Source organism: Pocillopora verrucosa, chromosome 8 (assembly GCF_036669915.1).
Source record: "Pocillopora verrucosa isolate sample1 chromosome 8, ASM3666991v2, whole genome shotgun sequence".
Classification (NCBI taxonomy): domain Eukaryota; kingdom Metazoa; phylum Cnidaria; class Anthozoa; order Scleractinia; family Pocilloporidae; genus Pocillopora; species Pocillopora verrucosa.
Window position 1 is genome coordinate 21745482 of NC_089319.1, and position 18566 is coordinate 21764047.

The 18566-nt window shown below is 39.4% G+C and overlaps 1 protein-coding gene across 1 annotated transcript; it reads left to right on the plus strand.

Moving 5' to 3' along the window:
- Window positions 1–2754: 2754 nt before the first annotated feature.
- LOC131772097 (uncharacterized) lies at window positions 2755–4359 on the plus strand. Its single transcript, XM_059088001.2, has one exon. It carries the CDS (start codon window positions 2755–2757, stop codon window positions 4357–4359), a length of 1605 nt encoding a protein of 534 aa, XP_058943984.1.
- Window positions 4360–18566: the final 14207 nt, after the last annotated feature.

Sequence of the window (18566 nt, forward strand, 5' to 3'; positions counted from 1 at the left end):
CAGCCCTGTCAAGGAATCTGGTATAAATGCCTCATTTGCATTTCACGGAAACAGGCCAAGTGTCGACCAGAAGAATCCACCACCATACTATTGCGTGAAAATTCAAAAGATAAGATGACAACGACTAGTCAGTAATCAACACTGTCGTTTTTCCAGAGATTATCAGATGTAATCTTAGCCATGGACACTACTTGGTGATGTATCAGGCGGGACATACTATTTTGCTTTCTCTGATTTTAGGCGCATTGTTATTTAATATCCATGATTGAGTGTAGGTCTGAAAGTAAATTACTACACCTCATTGAACAAATAGAATTTCATTCACTTCTTCGCCGATTTTAAGTTAAGAATTTTGTTCTTTAAGGCAAACATTTCACCAAAGACCTCTTCTGTAACATTTAGTCGCGAAAAATACTAATTTCTTTGGCAAGATTCTGGGCTCGATCTGTGGATGACAACGAAAATCGGGTAAATTGTCCTAAGCGTCTTACAGTAATTCCGACTATGATACATGTACTTGGCTGAAATTCTCTCTCAGACGAATTCAGATATTATGCACATCAGCTTCAGTTTCCTGATGTTTAATCAAGCCTAAACCATCATATCATATTCAGTGTTCGATCAGTTTACAACAACAAAAGTAAATCGGGATGATTGCGATCAAGAGACTTGTAATAAACTCTCAAATGATTGGAATAGTTTTTAACATTAACTTCAGTACTCCGCTTTTAAACCAGACACAGCAGAGAACGTGTTTAGAGTGTTTTCAAACGTTGTCAATCGAGAAATGTGTTCCTTGTTTATTCGTTCTCAATCGCTTCGCAAATAGACAGCACCCATATCGCTGATTGCTTTCCAGATATCATTATACCCATGTTTGTTTAGAAATATTCATTATATATATATATATATATATATATATATATATATATATAAATAAAGGCGAGCTTCAGAGCGCGTGCAGTATTTTAGCATTTAAGCGTTCTTTGTTCGTTTTGATCCTACACAATCAGACGCTAATAAAAGTGTGTGAAACAAAGGGTGTGAAATACTTTACGTTTCGCAACAAAACACTGAATATTACTAAGTGACGGCTGAAACAATTATTATTTAGGTCACGTTGCCCTATTTTTTCGTAAATTCTGGCATCTTTTGCCAATACTTATTTTGTACAGTTCCTACATACACTGTTCGCTTCTATAGACAGCTTTTGAGGTCTTCCCGATCGAGGTAACTTTGTCACGAAATCGGTGAGACGCAACTTTCAAATGATGAGCGTAGTAAAACCTGGTAACCCGTCGCGTTTCAACGCTTTCAGTATTTCAGCCAGGTGGAGACCTTGCTTGTGGAGGATCTTGATTTTTTTTGTAGAATAATTCGAAACTTTGGCCACGATGACTACCAAAAGTAGAGTACGTAAATGATCCCAAACGCATCGACACAATTGATACACTGAGTGTTGCCATGGTCGCAAACAACATAGGTCGCGCGAAGGACTCAAATCGTAGCGGGAAATTCCATGGGAGTTTTACATAGAGCAGTACCAAAACACAAATTCAACCAAATCTTTTTGAAAGAATGAAGAATTGCAACGAATTATCGCCCCGAATATTCGCCGCATAGAACGAATTTTCGCTCGAAATTTCGAGTCGCATTAACGCCATCAAGGATTATGTCGCCGACAGTTCGAGCCGTTCAAAACAATACATGCCTCGAAAATTCGCGGAAATGTCGTCGAAGTTTCGTTTCAGTCAAGAATTCTTCGAAAAGCTAGGAATTTCGTCGAATTTCGTCGACAGGTGTTTGCATTACTTTTGCACAATACTGTAGGCTTTCATAATGTCAGGACTTGATAGGACTTCCTTGATAAATAATATAATATGTCTGCGTTTGCTTATACTTTTCTATTCTTCCACGGCAATTGAACAGGTCTATGCCATTACTTTACAAGCAGTTAGATATTTTGCTTAAGCCTCGAGCTTGGTCTGAAAATCCGAGCAGAAAAAAATTGGTCCATAGCTTTAGGTACGGATCTCCCACTCGGTTGATAAGAGCTCTTTAATTAGCTTCAAAATATTAACCGAAAGGCTATTTTTGACACGGCGTTTCTGCTAAGGAAGTTTTTTATCCATACAAAAGAGTCACGGTCATTTGATATCATTTGGCTTTCGAGCCTATTTGGCAAAAACTTTCCAACCGTTTTCAATCGTGGACAAATGGGAATCTATTTGAAGCGAGATTCCATGATGATGAAAGAAATTAGAAAAAATATTTTTACGAGACTGATACTAAAGGAACGTATCTTGAAGTCATTGAAGAAGTGTTTGTCTTAAGGATAACCCTCTCAGCTTAAAATTGACGTAGAACTGATTCCTTGGTACTTCATTTGTTAAATAAGTTCAGAGCTACAGTCAGTAATGGATATTAAAAAACAATGGGGCTAAACCTCGGAAAAACAAAATATCACGTCACGCCTGATATAGCAACTGATATATTATATTTTGTTTAAAATTCAAACTATAGAATTATATAAATTAATGATATTAACCATGAAAAATTTTTTCTTCAATTTTCAGTAAAAAAGTGGAATAGTCAATACTTTCGTTGACATGCAGATGGCCGGAGTATTGTTTCTCCTTTGTTGGCATTTCCACTTTCAAAACATTATAATAAAAAACCTGGAGCTTATTTGAAACATGTTCATTCGGTTTCGAAGATCTCAAGTGTTAACTCGAAGACTCTCTAACGCGGATAATGACTAACAGTTTGCTGATTGAAGTTTTTGCCCGTGTTTTATTCAGCTTCACACGCGGCGTGACAGAGCATTACGACCCTGATGAGCCTGAAGTGGAGATCTTTGGATATAATGATAGCTTAAGCAGTGAGGGTCGAGAGTGGAATTGTCAGCCCGTTGATAAACCTATTTATCAGGAATATTCACCGCCATCGGACGACGATTATGATCTCTTGTCAGTGGGGAACTGTCGAGTTAGATATCGGATCATCAACGCAAGCTCACCAGAAGGGAGCGAAGACGAACAGCAAAATGAAGATGATGAAATGGCCTGGAAGCGACTCAGACCATCCGTTCTTCGCACAGTTTGTCAATCAATGTACATTGGCGCATTGATTTCACTTCTAGCCGCTGTTATCCTCGGCCTTTTTTATATCATGATCTCTTACGTCTCGTCCGAACCGGTGAAGAACTGGCAATTACACCCGAAGGAGACAATCCCAGTTAAAATGCAGTGGATCAGAATATTGTCATACCAAACATGTGTTGCCTTTCTTTACATGTGGTTCTTTGTAGGAATGCTTTCTCTTTTTCGACCGTACCAGTTAAAGGGCGTGAAAAGAAAACTCATTCTTGTTGCTTTTGTCTTTTTCTGTGTGGATGCAGTGTATAGTGTTGTCCTTCAAGTCTTTGGAATATCTCATTCCAAACTTTCTGTGATTCAGAAGATTCCTCTCTATGTTATATTTCTAATAAGCATATGTTGTCAAGTTTATCTTCTAACAAATCACTTCCGGAACCTGTCGAGTAGAGCGACTTTATTTATTCAATTGATAACACCCTCCTGCTTCAATCTCTTTATTGGCATCGTTATAAAATCGTTTATTTATCCAGTTTACAAGAAAAAAAATGAACATGGAAAACTCCTTATTGCACTCTTCTCACCTCTCTTTGTAGTTGTCTTTAAGGTAATCTTAAGACTTTGTGCTCAACGCTTGAAGAAAATTGTTCATCCGGGCTACTCGTACACCTTGCTAGTGCAGTTGTATTTTGGATCAGCGATCATGTTTCGAGTAATGCAGGCAGAACTTGATAACCTCAAATTTATCGCTGTTCTTGGAATAATCCACGGGGCGGTAGAAGTTCTGGAACGAAGCACCGTGGTCTTTATTGATCATATTTGTCATGTAATCTTGAAAAGACAATTAGCTCCTTGGGGAAGTTTACGCACTCCTCGCCGTGAGAGACTAATGGCTGATATTGCCATTTTAAGCATGTTATGTGAATCAACTGCTATTGTATCTGTTAACGGCGTCTTGTATTTGTATCAGTTCACTTACTCCCAAAACATTCCACTTTTAAAGCTTCTTCAGGAATTTGTTATTCATACCGCAGTTGCGCTGGTGATTGAATGGTTTTTCACTGGCGTATCCTTGGCCATCGAGACTCGCTTTCAGAATATAGCAGTTATGGCTGTTTGGCGCAAAAGATGGAAAAGACACATTTTTGTTGCAATGGCTAATCTGTTTATAATCGCTCTCTGGAAGACAGCAACTTTCTTGGAAGATATTCATGGGCGCTTTGATGAGTGTAAAGGTCATCCGTGCGAAATGCCTTTCAAATAGAGAACCTCTAAAAACTAAATGCCGGCAGTCTTTAAGCCTTCCTTGGGTTAATGGGCGTGTATTGATCAAGATTGTTCACATGTTACATTTACCGAAATGTGGCAACGAGGAGAACAAAATCGACCCGCTCAGCTTGTGGAAGGCAAGCGGTCTTTCAGTCTTTTCTTAATCCGAGGTCTATATGCGACAGGCGACGACAGATATGCAGAAACATCGAAATATGAATGGATATATGTCTTTGGTCACTATTTATTTTTCCAAGAGTCAATGTCATAGTTGTTAAATTTTAAACCTGCCTGTGTTCATTAAAATTCAGACTTTAAATACAGACCGCCATACTATTCAATTATAGACAAAAACATTTAATTCAGTTTGTTTCATGAGTTGGTTCGTGTCATAAGCTGTGCTTTCAAGGGAAGTGGCCTTAAGGGCTTTTGAGAATTGACCACGTGTTTAAAAAAGTAAGCAAAATGATTCTCTTCCAGTGTATGCAAGTGTGCACCTTCATATAATTCTAAGCGCTACTTCCCTCACAGACTATTTGTCGCTATGCAGTTTGTGGCTTTTGGTGTGTGTCGTTTGACAGGATTAGAACGACCGAAACCACTTTCAACCACCCTGAGGCCGTTAGGATTAAGAAAAAAGAGTGGCCCTTGTATCAAAACTTTTCCCTTCTCACTCGACGGAGCATAAAAGGCAGAAAAAAATGGATATGAACTGCATTGAGTTCGCTGAAAACGTTGAGTATATAAAAATTTACTCAGGCTGGAGTTTGCCACATAAGCACTTTCACTATGAATGTATTTTCACTTTTCAGGTATAAATTTACTTAGAAGATATCAGCTTTTAGGAAAGATTGCATTTTATATCCCAATTTTAAACTCTTCACTTAAAGTCGGTCATTTGACGGATGAGTTATGAGTAGAAGAACACTGATAGAGGTGGTTGGTGACATTGTGTTCAATTTCACACGAGGCGTAACAGCCATTCTGGCTCTCGTCGCGACTTTTTCTGTATATTTCCAGCTTACGTCAAACAAAACAAGGAAGGTAAACTTCTGATCGCTATTTTAGCTCCGCTTGTTGGAATTGTTCTGAAAGTAATTTCATGAATTTCCGTTCGGAAATTTACACATCCGGGATATTCGGATGTGTTACTAGCGGCAGTGTATTTTGGTTGAGCTGTTATGTTTCGAGTATTGCATGCCGACTTGGACAGTTTACAATCCATGGCTATTCTTGGAATAATTAACAGCGTTGCGGAAGTACTGCAAAGAAGCATGATGGTTATCATTGATCACTTCTGCCACGTGGTCTAGAAAAGAAAATCAGCTCCTTAAGGAAGTTTTCGCACTCCTCGACGCGAGAAACTAATGGCTCATATTGCCATAATGAGCATGTTGTATGAGTCAATCGGCATCGTGTCTATCAATGGCGTTTTCTTCTTGGGGTTTTTTAGCTTCTATTGTATTGATTAACCAATATGTAACGGAAAACAAGTTGTGACTATTTGAAAACGCAGCATTATTCAGGCATTTTCTGACATTTTCTGAAAAAGAAAATCTGGAGTTTTCCCGTCGTTATCGAGCCGGCGCATTGGAGTATTCGTTCCATTATCGAGCAGTTTTCCTTCACAGTCAACTCTACGAAAACAACTGTTTTCCTGGTGTTAAGAGCGCGGTTAAAAGACGGGAAAACGGTTTGTATTTTGTTGTTTACTGGTGTTTTCCAGCAACAAAACATTGTTTTCACAGAAGTTTTACGTCGAATGCAATACGTTTTCTTCCATTTTCTAGGACAGTGAACGCCTGAAAACGCTTGAAAACCAAGTGTTCACCAACGTTCACGGGCCGGTTAACATAATGAAATAAGATGTTTTTTAGCGTTTGTGGCTGTTTGCGTTGAGAAAACGCGTTGTTATCGGCGATTCACCACTCGAATGCGGTTATTCCCACGCATTTTCTCGTATTTGCCATTCGATTATCGTGCGGAAAATTTTATGAATTCCTATATTCATCTGTGTTTTACACTGTTAACCATTTGGACATCTATAAATACATTTATTTTTCTAGCTCCTTATAATTTTCTTGGCTCCAGGCTCCCTTGCCTTGGAAATATTTCGAAGAGGTTCCATCAATCACTCAATCCACTGCGCAAATCAAATGATTCATTGAACTGCTTGGAGTAATTTCCTCTCTTATATGACGCAAGTAATAAAAGCCTTTACATGAAATTTTTTTTCAAGCCATTTTATTACCAATTAACTAAAGTAGTATTCGCCTAGTTACATCAGTTCTTTATGAAACAATTTTTACAAAATATTCACAACAAAGAAAACCTCGAAATCTAATATTCAACAAAAAGATAAAAAAGTAACAGCAAAAAAAAAAAACTATACTCTTACAACAATATCTACAGAACAAAAAGCGTGCGAAGTTGACATCATGACCCAGTATCTGCAGCAGATAATGGGTTACTATGTTGAGTTCAAAGTCTACCTAGTCTCCAAGCCCCTCGTCCGTGAAATGTTCTAAAACTTTGGCAAACTCATAATTATAAAGAAGTACCTTCCTCGGCAGATTGTTTCAAAAAATATATAATAAAACAATTACTTAATTAATAATATTAAGGACAGGAAAATGTTTGGCTCGCGGTCATGATCTCGAGTCAAATATTCTCCTGTCTGGCTCCTCCACTCAGTCATTAAGTACATAAAATTGGAAGATGAGACATTATAGTCAATAGTGCATCCTCTTTTCTTAACCCTCACCCCACCCCTCAGGATGAAGTATGGGACGTTTCAGTTGCGCGCCAGCAGTTGTACTTAAAGGGCAATAGTTTACCACTGGTAAAAGTTAAGATTATCCCCACGGAATCAACGAGCGCTTTTCATTCAACTAATTTATTCCTGTTTTCTCGTCACCATATTCCCACCAATGGCGTAGCTCCACTTTCTGCATATAAATCCACACACAACCCACAATTCCTCTAATCGCTCTGACGAAGGGCTAACGCTCGAAACGTCAGCTTTTTTACCCTTTACGGTGGCTAATTTACGTTTTCAACCCAGTTGTTAACACTAAATTACCTGTTGTACGAAGAATGGATGATCTGGATCGCTTCCGAGCCATTTCATCATCCCCATCTTGCTGTTTGTCTTCGTCTTCATCTGGTGAAATCGTATTGGTGACCCGATATCTAAATCGAGAATTCCCAACTAACGAGAGATCGTAACCTTCGTCCGATGGCGGTGAATATTCCTGATAAATAGGTTTATCAACGGGCTGACAATACCCCTCTCCACTCTCACTGCTTAAGCTAACGTTACATCCCAAGATATCCACTTCAGGCTCATCAGGGTCGTAATGCTCTGTCACACCGCGTGTGAAGTAAAACACGGGCCAAAACTTCAATCAGCAAACTGTCATTCATTGCCCGGGTTACAAGGTGTGTTCCACATCCGAGACAAATTCATAGTCTTTGGCATAGACAACACAGAATATGACAGAGCCCTTGAAAACCTCTCCAACGATTCCGAGAATGTGGTCGCACCTTCAACCCAAAGAAATGCAAATTTCGTATACCTCAGATTGAATTTTTCGGATTTGTGTTTTCAAAAAATGGAATGAAGCCATCACCAAGCAAAGTGGGAGCTCTGAAACAAATGGACATGCTCAAGAACGCATCAGAGGTGCGCTCTCTCCTGGGTATGGCTCAGTACTCAGCAAGGTTTATTCCCAACTTCGCAGAGATAACCACACTCCTGCGCAAGCTCACCCACCAAGGGGTAAAATGGCGTTGGTTCAGCACAGAGCAAGCAGCATTTGATAAACTAAAGGACACACTATCCAGTAACACTGTCCTCGGATACTATGAAGCAGGCTTGGAGACAAGGCTCCTTGTGGACGCCGGCCCTAATGGTCTTGGATTAGTTCTCCTACAAAGGAAAACAGAAGGGTGGAAAGCAGTTGAGTGTGCTAGCCGAAGCCTGACAAAGGTCGAGAAACGGTATTCTCAAATCGACTGCGAAGCCCTTGCCATCCGTTGGGCCTGCGAACGCTGCTACCTGTACCTTATTGGGAGTTCATTCACCATTGAAATTGATCACCAGCCCCTGATACCACTCTTTAACAATTTCCATAGTAGACCTCCTATGAGAATTGAACGCTGGCTCTTGAACCTGCAGCAGTTTGACTTTGAATTGAAATACTGCCTCGGAAGCAAGAACGCAGCTGACTTCCTTTCAAGGCACATAATCCCTCTCACTAAGAGTGAAGAACGCGCGAGAACATGTTGTGCACCGTATCATCGAGGGCACAGCATCCCAAGCCATCTCACTCGTTGAAGTTCAAGATGCAACGAAGAGAGACCAAGAGCTCAGCAAGTTTATTCCACTCATCCAGGTAAGCAATTGCAACGCTTGTAAGGCTGATCCAGACCTTAGGGAGTACGTGCAGGTGTTCCAAGAGCTCAGCCATCTTGAAGGTGTTGTAACCCACGGTCACCAGATTGTCATCCCTAAGAGTTTGCAGGAGCGTATCATTAACATATGCCATGAAGGACACCTGGGAATCGTTAAGACTAAACAACTTTTACGCTTAAGAGTGTGATTCCCAGGAATCGACAAGAGTGTGGAAAGGAAAGTAGCTAGTTGCATACCGTGCCAAGCGGGCATCAATACTTCACAACGGGACCCTCTAAAGATGTCCCCCACACCAAATAGGCCTAGCCTTGGCTGGAAGCTTCAGCAGACTTCTGCGGACCTTTTTCCTCTGGGGAAATGGTTTTGGTTGTCCTAGACGCCTATTCAAAGTACCCCGTGGTAGAGATTATTTCTAGTACCGCAGCAGGGAAAACCTTTCCATCACTGGAACGAATATTCGCAACCCACGGGATACCAGAGGTTTTGAAAACCGAAATAGACCTCCGTTTCAAGGCTAAGCTTTCCATGAGTTCGCCATGGAAAAAGGTTTCCACCACAGGAAAATAAGTCCTTTGTGGCCGGAGGCTAATGGCAAGGTCGCAAGAATCACACACAGCTAAGGGAAAGATTGGAGGAGAGAGGTATATGTGTTTGTAGCCAACTATAGGGTTACACCTCACCCAAGCACATGGAAAAGCCCTCACGAGTTATGCATGTAACGAACAGTGAGGACCAAGCTCCCCACCATTCCAAAAGTTAATCCTGATGCTGAAGCCATGCAGAAGGACCAACAAGTGAAGGCACGAATGAAGGCCTACGCCGACCTCAAACGTTAAACAAAACCGCACAACCTGAACGTCGGCGACCACACTCTCGTAAAGCAAAGTATTCAAAACAAGGCAAGCCCTCGTTTTGAACCTGTCCCGTACACAATCCTAAAAGATAAAGGATCCATGATCACTGCTAAGAGAACAACTGATCAGGAGCTAGTCACCTGTAACAGCTCCTTTTTCAAGAAACTGCCAAATCCACCGGAGGAAGTCATCCATGAATCCAGTCCAGTACCTCTGGTGGAACTACAAGCCACGCTTGAATTTGATGGACCAGAAACCATTGAGCACACACAAATGCCAGCTAATCAAGAGGAGATTAACCCAGTTACATCGAATGAAACACCCCTAGTGAAAGACAACCACCTGCCTACAACAGTGGAACAACCATCTCATCATCACACGCCCTCTTCTCTCGAAGTGGAAGACAAATCAGGAGACCGAAGTGGATGAAGGACTATGTTAACTTTTCTGTGTTTTTAACGTGTATTTTACCGCGCTTTGTGAGAAATGTGCCACTACTGGACAGATAAAAGATATCAGATTATGTATAGTAAACGTGTTACTCATGACGTGAAAATGGAGTTCTGTCCGCCGTAGCACGATTATGACGAGAGTGAGTGGAAAAATTTTGGATCAAATATTGCTTGAGGTGCGGATGAGTAGCACCAAACATTTTGATTTTAGCAGTTCTTTAACGGCAGGCTGTGTTACAAGATTCATGATTTGTTGAGTGTGCCGATTATATTTTTCTTTATTGGCTTGCTCGGTGCTATCTCTAGATGAATGTCAGATTAAAATTAATTATGGACGATTTTGTGTATGTTTTCGATCCTTGGAGAAAGTGATCTTGTGGGGTCGTTTGTGTTTGGCTAAGGACGAATTCAGATACCATCGTTAGCATGTTTATTTGATTTTGTTATCTGGAATGAATGATTTACGGAGGTAAGTTAATATGATGTGATCTACTAACGTCGAAAATGAATCAAGTCGAAGGAACAGTTTTGGTCTCGGTCCGCAATTTTGTCAACAAATAAACACATACCGCTTAAAAAGATGATAATACGGACCACGTGGAAAGCTGTCAATTGTTTCTCAAATGTTGCGCATGTTATATATTCAACAGTGACATCTCGTTTACATATACATTTTCATCTACTTTTATTACGTTGGTGAAATCTGTACAAGCATCACACCAACCAACTCGCACGCGAAGTGAGAAGACTATATGAAGGCTTGAAATTATATTACGATCGATTTTCATCAGGGAATGGGCCAGGAATGTTCCAAAATAGTGCAAATAATTGTGAAAGCTGATCGCGGAAAAGCGATTGCGTGACGCTCGGTGAGTTGGAAGATGACATGTTATCACATATTAAACGAAAAAAATCTTTAGATTCTCAGTCTGCATTTTGTACCCACTCTGCAGTCTGAAGTAGGTTAATTCGACATTTTCGTTCCGCGTTAATACTCTTCTTCCCTTTCATAAGAATGTAGACATCACTTACAATGTTTCAAGTAAACCACCCACCCCCCCAAAAAATAACTCTTGCGTGCGTAGCATGCTTCTGTTTATAATAAGATCACATGTAAGAACCAAGTCTCGTGTTTACGGAAATTGAAGCTGTTTTGTGGAATAGATCAAGCCTGTTTTCTGCCGTGGACATTGTACCAACAAAGCAGAAATAATCTGCATGTTAGCGAAAATGTTGACTACTCCACTTGTGAAAGTAAGTGTGCCAACAAAGCAGGAACAATCTGCAAGTTAGCGAAAGTATTGACTACTCCACTTTTGAAAGTAAGAGTGCCAAAAAAGCAGAAACAATCTGCATGTTAGCGGAAATGTTGACTACGCGTCTTGTTCACTGAAAATTTGAGAAAAAGAGATGTTGACGATCAACATTATTAATGATATGTATTTCTATCGAAGCAAAAACCCATCCAGCTCTGTCAAGGATCTGGTGTAAATGCCTCATTTGCATCACAGGGAAACAGGCCAAGTGTCGGCCTGAAGAATCCACCACTATACTGTACAGCGTGAAAATTCAAGAGACAAGATGAAACCGATTAGTCAGTAATAAAATCTGATGTTTTTTCTAGAGACTGTCAGATATAATTTCACCAATGGACACTGCACTCGGTACAGGCGGGACGTATTCTTTTGTTTTGTCTGATATTTGGCGCATTGTTCTTTAATATCCATGATTGAGTGTAGCTCTGAAAGTAAATTACTACACCTCATTCAACACTGAGAATATCAATCATTTCTTCGCCAATTTTGAGCTAAGAACTTGTTCTTTAAGGCAGACATTTCACCCAGGAACTCTTCTGTAACAATCAGTCTCGAAAAATACTGATTTCTTTGGCACTTTGTCGTTACACGGTGCTTATTTATGCAAATTGTTTTCCATTTGTTCACGATGATTGAAACGGCTCGACAGAATTTGTCAGATGAGCTCTAAATTCTTTTATGTGGGTTATAACGCAAACACCGCATCGAAAATAAGCTTTCAGTAAATAATTTGAACCCATATGGGGAATGTTTGGAAAGGCAAGATCATGGAATGATGTGAGCATTTAAGTATATTTGATTGATATAATCATTTGTCCTGACATACGTATTATGTCTAAGAAGAATTTTGGATGGTCTGATTCAGCTCCCGCCGTGAGATGAATTAGTTAGCGAAGTATACAATAAATGATCCTTATTAAGAGGACATCCGTGCAAAAATCGAACAAAAATTAGATTTTTATGGCAAGGGTCAAAAATTCAAATTGTCTCAATTTCTGCACACAAGTAGACCCTAGTAAGACAAGAAACGCTGTGTATTTTTTTTTCATCAAATACGTTTTTATTTTCGGGAAAAACGAACTTTTCGCTTTCACCCTCTAGAATCGATGGATCGGGTCATAACAGGTCGAGAATTGAACACTTTCGCTCGCTTCGCATTTCAAAGATATAACATCAAGGGAAATCTAACCAACGTTAGCTCTTTCATAGACTCTTCGTCTTTTATAAAATGTTAGTTATGTAGGAATTGGTTGCTTAGAAGCTTTTGGCCATGCGAAAAAGCAATGTGCTCTCTTCCGTTACAAAAAAATGTCGGTGAAGAAAACCTCTTTTTTCACCATGTGCCATTATCCAGAATTCCACAAAATTACGTATGTAAATTGCTGAAGGAATGATCTTCAAAATGACGTTAATTTTTCTTTGGGCAAATGTTTTCTCGCGACGCAGGTAACTCTTCTAAGTAGCTCACGGAAGACATAAAATTACGCAATATGTTGATTGCGTGACCAAAAAGTTAAGGAGCATTTCTGCCTTCGAAATGACTTCAGATCGAACAGTAGAACTTTTTCAGAAACAAATGACATAGCTATAACCAGTTTTGTTAAATTACTTTGCCTTTTATCACTTGAAGTTTGTTTCTGCACAGATATTCTGCCATCGTTCTGTCCAATACGATTATGCACCAGTGCCAGTAACGGTATACGATTAAAAACTTTGCTGTTCTCTTGCATACGAATCTTAAGTTTCTGTCCATTGTTTAACTTTCTCTATGCGCTTACCCGTGCCTTTTAACTAGCACTCGATAAAAACCAACAGAGTTTTCAAAGGGAGGTTTTTGCACGAGTTAAGTGGACTAAGTAAGGGCTTGCATGACCCAATAAGCATAATTGCAGTTATAGTCGCTCGACGGTCATTATTTAATTTAAGCACAATTACGTAAAAAAGAAAAAACAAGTCTAAATATCCATTTGGTTCTGTTTTTGCCTTTATTTTTACCCAAGTTGATTTTTTCTGCTGGAGTGAAAACACTTTTTAATTACCGCAATGTCTGTTCGCTTTGTGACGTATAGGCAAGACAATTGAATTTACAAAACTTAATTAACCGCGAAAGAGTCAATATCGCTTGTCTCAACTGACTCAACAACTATCAGCAGCCGCAAGGACCATCAAATATTGTCATTCATTCCCCATTTGCCTGACATTGGCAGTCCATGACAAGGCTTGTTAGAATATCGACATACGGCTTCTTCCTCTTAACGTTGACCTGGGAATTATCGAGTCCGAAAGAAGTACAAATGTCATTTAACACTTTGATTGAAAAGTTTGAAAGCTTAGAATTCTTAACTAGTTCACAAATGCTGTAATCGTTGTACAAGATTGGATGTGCGTGCTGAATAGAAATTTCAGACATCACCTTTTTACTCATTGCTCATGAAGCTGGCTCTCCTTTTCCGCTCTGATTTGCTCAGCGTCATCGCTCTGGTTGACCTCTTGGTGCTCGAGACTTGGCTTTGAGGCCAGACGAGAAAAAACTAGAAGTTTGCCTGCTTGTAAGAAACTCAGAGCAGTCAAATAGCTGCTCGCCGTTTTCGTCTTTCTCAGACCTCATTAATCTTGAGACACTTGCAGCATCTGCCTTTTGTCCCGTTTGTTCTCCAGTTTCAAACTTGGCTATCAAGTAGTCCTTTTGCTTATCAGTGAAACGAGTATTGCGAGAACAACTCTGCTTTAGGGCCCATCCCATTTCAAGAGAAGCTACAGACGATGACGGGTGGATTCCGTGTCCAGCAGTTGCGGCACAGCACTCGGTCCTTTCTCCAGTCTAGAGGCATACCCTAGCACGGCGCGGTCATAAAGAGTTTCATATTCAAGAACATATTTGTGTCTCCCACATTCGAGATGCTTCTGTAATGGCGAATGGCGTTGATAGGACTTAATGCAACCCTCTTCCGAGCAGAAAAAATATTTCAGTTGTGGAATCGCGCGATTCTTCACTTGAATCATCGGTACCTTCATCAGTGTTGTCTTGGTGCTTTTGAGATGTTTTAGCAAACTCAGATCGTCTCGGTTTGATAGGAACAAAATTAGCTTTTATGTTTTCGCTTGCTGCACTGCATTCCAGTGTTTGTGGACTTTGTCCTGGTCAGGAACATGAAACTTGCTCCAAGGAATGAATTTGCCTCTTCTAATTTCGTAGCCGGATCTCCATAGTCTCACACCTTCCTCGCCATATTGAACGTTGTTGACAAAGCTCACAACATCCCATTTCACTCATCGCCAGAAATCAAGGACATTTCGAGCCCGCTAACAATTATCAGCGATATATCGTATTACACTCCGGAACAATAGAATATCAAGAGAATTCAATATGCCGGCGATCACGGCTCGATCTGAAAAGAAGAGTGTTTCGTACCACGACTCATACAATTTGAGCACCGCAGATCTTCTATTTGATGAAAAGAAAAAGAAAAGAAGACCTGCAAGTAAATCTTTGGGACTTTTCGAGGCTAATATGAGGCGGAATTTAAGCTGTTTTAATTTCTATAATTCCTAAAGTATAGTAATTTTTATTTGAATGTTAAAATATTTTAAATCAGCGCTCGATTAAGCGCAATTTTTAGTTCAAAAACGGCGATTTTTTGAAGGTTTGAAAAAAGACTTAGAAAAAATTCAACTTCTTGAAAACATAGCGAATAGTCCCAAAGGTAATCTATTGTTTGCGCTATTGTTTTCTTTTAACAAAGGACTGTATGCATAATGAAGTATGGGGCTGTGCGGAAACTTTGCCAAGAACTGTATGGCGACCTTGGTCAATAATCAATGACAAAAGAACTGGCTCGGGAAGTAAGTGGTTTTTATTTATCGAATAGCAGAATCAGTACTGAATATGTCTCGATCGAGAGCAGACGGGACCATGAGCTCCTGATTATTATATTTTAGAAATTTTACAAATTTCCATACAGTTTCTTATATCATTTGGACGCCATTATGGACGAAATACGCAAGCGCGGCCGCCATCTTGTCCAATATTTCTGCCGATGCTGGCTTTTTGATGGAAAACAAAGGAGGTCTGCACAACACTGCTTTTACTCCAGGGACACCTCCTAATGATTCTATTACCTCCTGCATTTGAGATACCGATTTTATATCGTGGCCTGAATTCAAATGGATGGCCATATGGGATTTGATCGTTGTAGCTTTCCGATCGCAATATCCCTTCACTCCTCGAGGATCTGAAAATCTATTCTGCGTAGGAAGAGATTGTTTAGCTCTGCTACTTTGCTGGCTGTAACCAGGGTTAAAGCGCAGTGGTAATACCCGGCGTTGTCTTGTCCAAGATAAATGGATTGCAAATGAGGCATGACATCCTTCAGTCGACGAAAGACGTCGTTAAGTATGGCAAGAACTGCAGAACTGTCCTGGTTACACGTCTCAAATAAGTGTTCAAATGTCATCATCTCAATCTTGCCATCATTCCCTTTCTCGTCGCAACCGTGATATGCCATGGCAGATCTCTTTTACCAAACCAATCTGTTTGGCTCTCCCTAACTTTCTTTGGTAGATATTTCATTGCCTGGTCTAAGACCAGTAAGGCAGAAGTTTCATCCAGCCCATCGATGACGTCTAGTCTGGCCTCGTCCTGGTTTGTTGAACGTAGTAAATGCGATTTCCAGGAATTTATGCATTGTTTGGACTGTAAAGTCACAAAGGCCAAATCTTCTTTCGTATCGGTTGTGCCTCCCACTTTCTGTACAGCTCTCTCGATTTCGAAAGAGATCAGGGCGGACATCCCTACAATCATCTGGAATTCTGTAGGTATTCTGGCTCCTTCGCCAAGCTCAGAACGGTGGAATGGACAAATTGTTAAGGCGTTTATATCCTTTGCACTCATGTAAAAAATACCTGCTCGGGCAAGGTTAAGTTCACGCTCGTTCTTAACTCCGGCAAAACATCAAGCACTTTTATGACCCTGTACATCTTTATTGCACGACACCAAGGGTACCACCTCAAATAATTTACTCCTGTCTTGTCGGTCGTACGAGCAAGCACCTCCAACTATAAACTTCAATGAGCAAGAAGCTTCCATTTCATTTACAAGCGAGACTTCCGATTCAAAGGGGGCGGGAAATAATTCTTTTTCTTAGTTTCACGTAAGAAAAATCGAATGGAGGATTGTTTATGAAGTTTTGTTAATTTAATTAATTGTCTCGCTTTTAAGTAGAAAATTCAACAAAAATCATAGTTTTACTCACGCAGAAAAAAAATAACACGAGTACAAATTTAGGAAAACTCAGAGCTAAATGGATATCTAGACACATGATTTCTATTCCTCGTATTTGTGCCTCTTCAAATGACGTCGACCGACCCCACTCGTAAGTCCAAATTATTCTGTCACACGAGCACGAAGACTCGTACCGCAATTATGCAAATAAGGTCATACAAACCCTCACTTAACTCCTGCAAGGGCCTCTGTAAGGTAACATTTTTTGGATTTTCATTTGCCATAGGCTAGTTAAAAGGTACGGGTTAGCAAGTCAAATAAGAGGCAGAAACTTAAGATTCGTATGCGAGAGAACAGGAAAGTTTTTTAATCGTATACCGTTGCTAGCACTGGTGCATAATCGTACTAGACAGAACGATGGCAGAATATCTCTGCAGAAACAAACTTCAAATGATAAAAGACAAAATAATTTAACAAAACTGGATATCAATTTGTTATTTGTTTCTGAAAACGTTCTCCTGTACGATTTTGAGTAATTTCAAATGCAGGAATGCTCCTTCGCTCTTTGGTCACGCAACAACATATGGCGTGATTTTATGTCTTCCGTGTGCTACTTTGAAGAGTTTCATGCGTCGCGAGAAAACATTTGCCCAAAGAAACCTTTACGTCATCTTGAAGATCATTCCTTCGGAAATTTACGTAGTACGTAATTTTGTGGAATTCTGAATAATGGCACATGATGAAAAAAGAGGTTTTCTTCAGCGACATTTTTTTGTAACGGAAGAGAGCACATTGTTTTTTTGCATGGCTAAAAGCTTCTAAGCAACCAATTCCTACATAACTTACATTTTACAGAAGACAAAGAGTCTATGAAAGAGTACACGTTGATAATATTTCCCTAGAAGTAATATCTTTGAAATACGAAGCGAGCGAAAGTGTTCAATTTTCGACCTTTATGACCCGATCCATCGATTCTAGAGGGTGAAAGCGAAAAGTTCGTTTTTCTCGAAAATAAAAACATATTTAAAAATACACAGCCTTTCTTGTCTTACTAATGTCTACTTGTGTGCAAAAATTGAGAAAATTTGAATTTTTGACCCTTGGCATAAAAATTTAACTTCTGTTTGATTTTTGCACGGATGTCCTCTTAACTAATTTTCAGTTTCGAATGAGTCTGAAAATTTATGGTCATTCTCTGGGTTACGTAAGTCTGATTTTATTGTAATTGCAATCTAATCAATAATTAACTTCTGCTATCAATTAATCTTAAGTAACCTATACCTGTGAGGAAAAGTGACTTTGACCTCAAGTTTTACACTATGTCTTACTTATTTTGTGTTTTAAAATTTACTTTTTAGGAAAGTCCTGGGTTTCAATGATGAATTTTTTTTCCTGAGAAGCCCATTTTATACAATTTAAAATGACATATTGTAGGTGTTATTCCTGTAAAAGTTTGTTGAGATATGAATTAAAAACTGAATGTGGACAAATTTTTGCTAATTTTTTTGGAATGACATGTGCACATAAAAATTCATAAAAAATTCATTATTTATTCTTTTTCTTTCAGATTTTCAGGAAATGTTGCTGACATGTTAATAATTAACTTCTGCAGAAGCCCATTTTATACACTTTAAAATGACATATTGTAGGTGTTATTCCTGTAAATATTTGTTGAGATATGAATTAAAATCAATGTGGACAAATTTTTGCGTTTTTGTAACTGATGTTGTTGGGTTAAGCAAAAGACCTCGCAAACGAACCTTGACTCTTAGTTGAGAATTAAGCTAAGTTGAAGAATGCCTTCCAGTTACATCTGTGTGAAAGCATCCGTCAAAATATAGATATTTCCTTTTCTGCTAAAAATAGCTGAGAATAATGAGTCAAATGAGTTTCAGTGATTTTCCTTTGCAGTATAACAACATTTACCAGTTGTGAGCAAAAA

Excerpts from the sequence above, each read along its gene's own strand:
- LOC131772097 (XM_059088001.2), top strand. The coding sequence starts at position 2,755 with ATGACTAACAGTTTGCTGATTGAAGTTTTTGCCCGTGTTTTATTCAGC.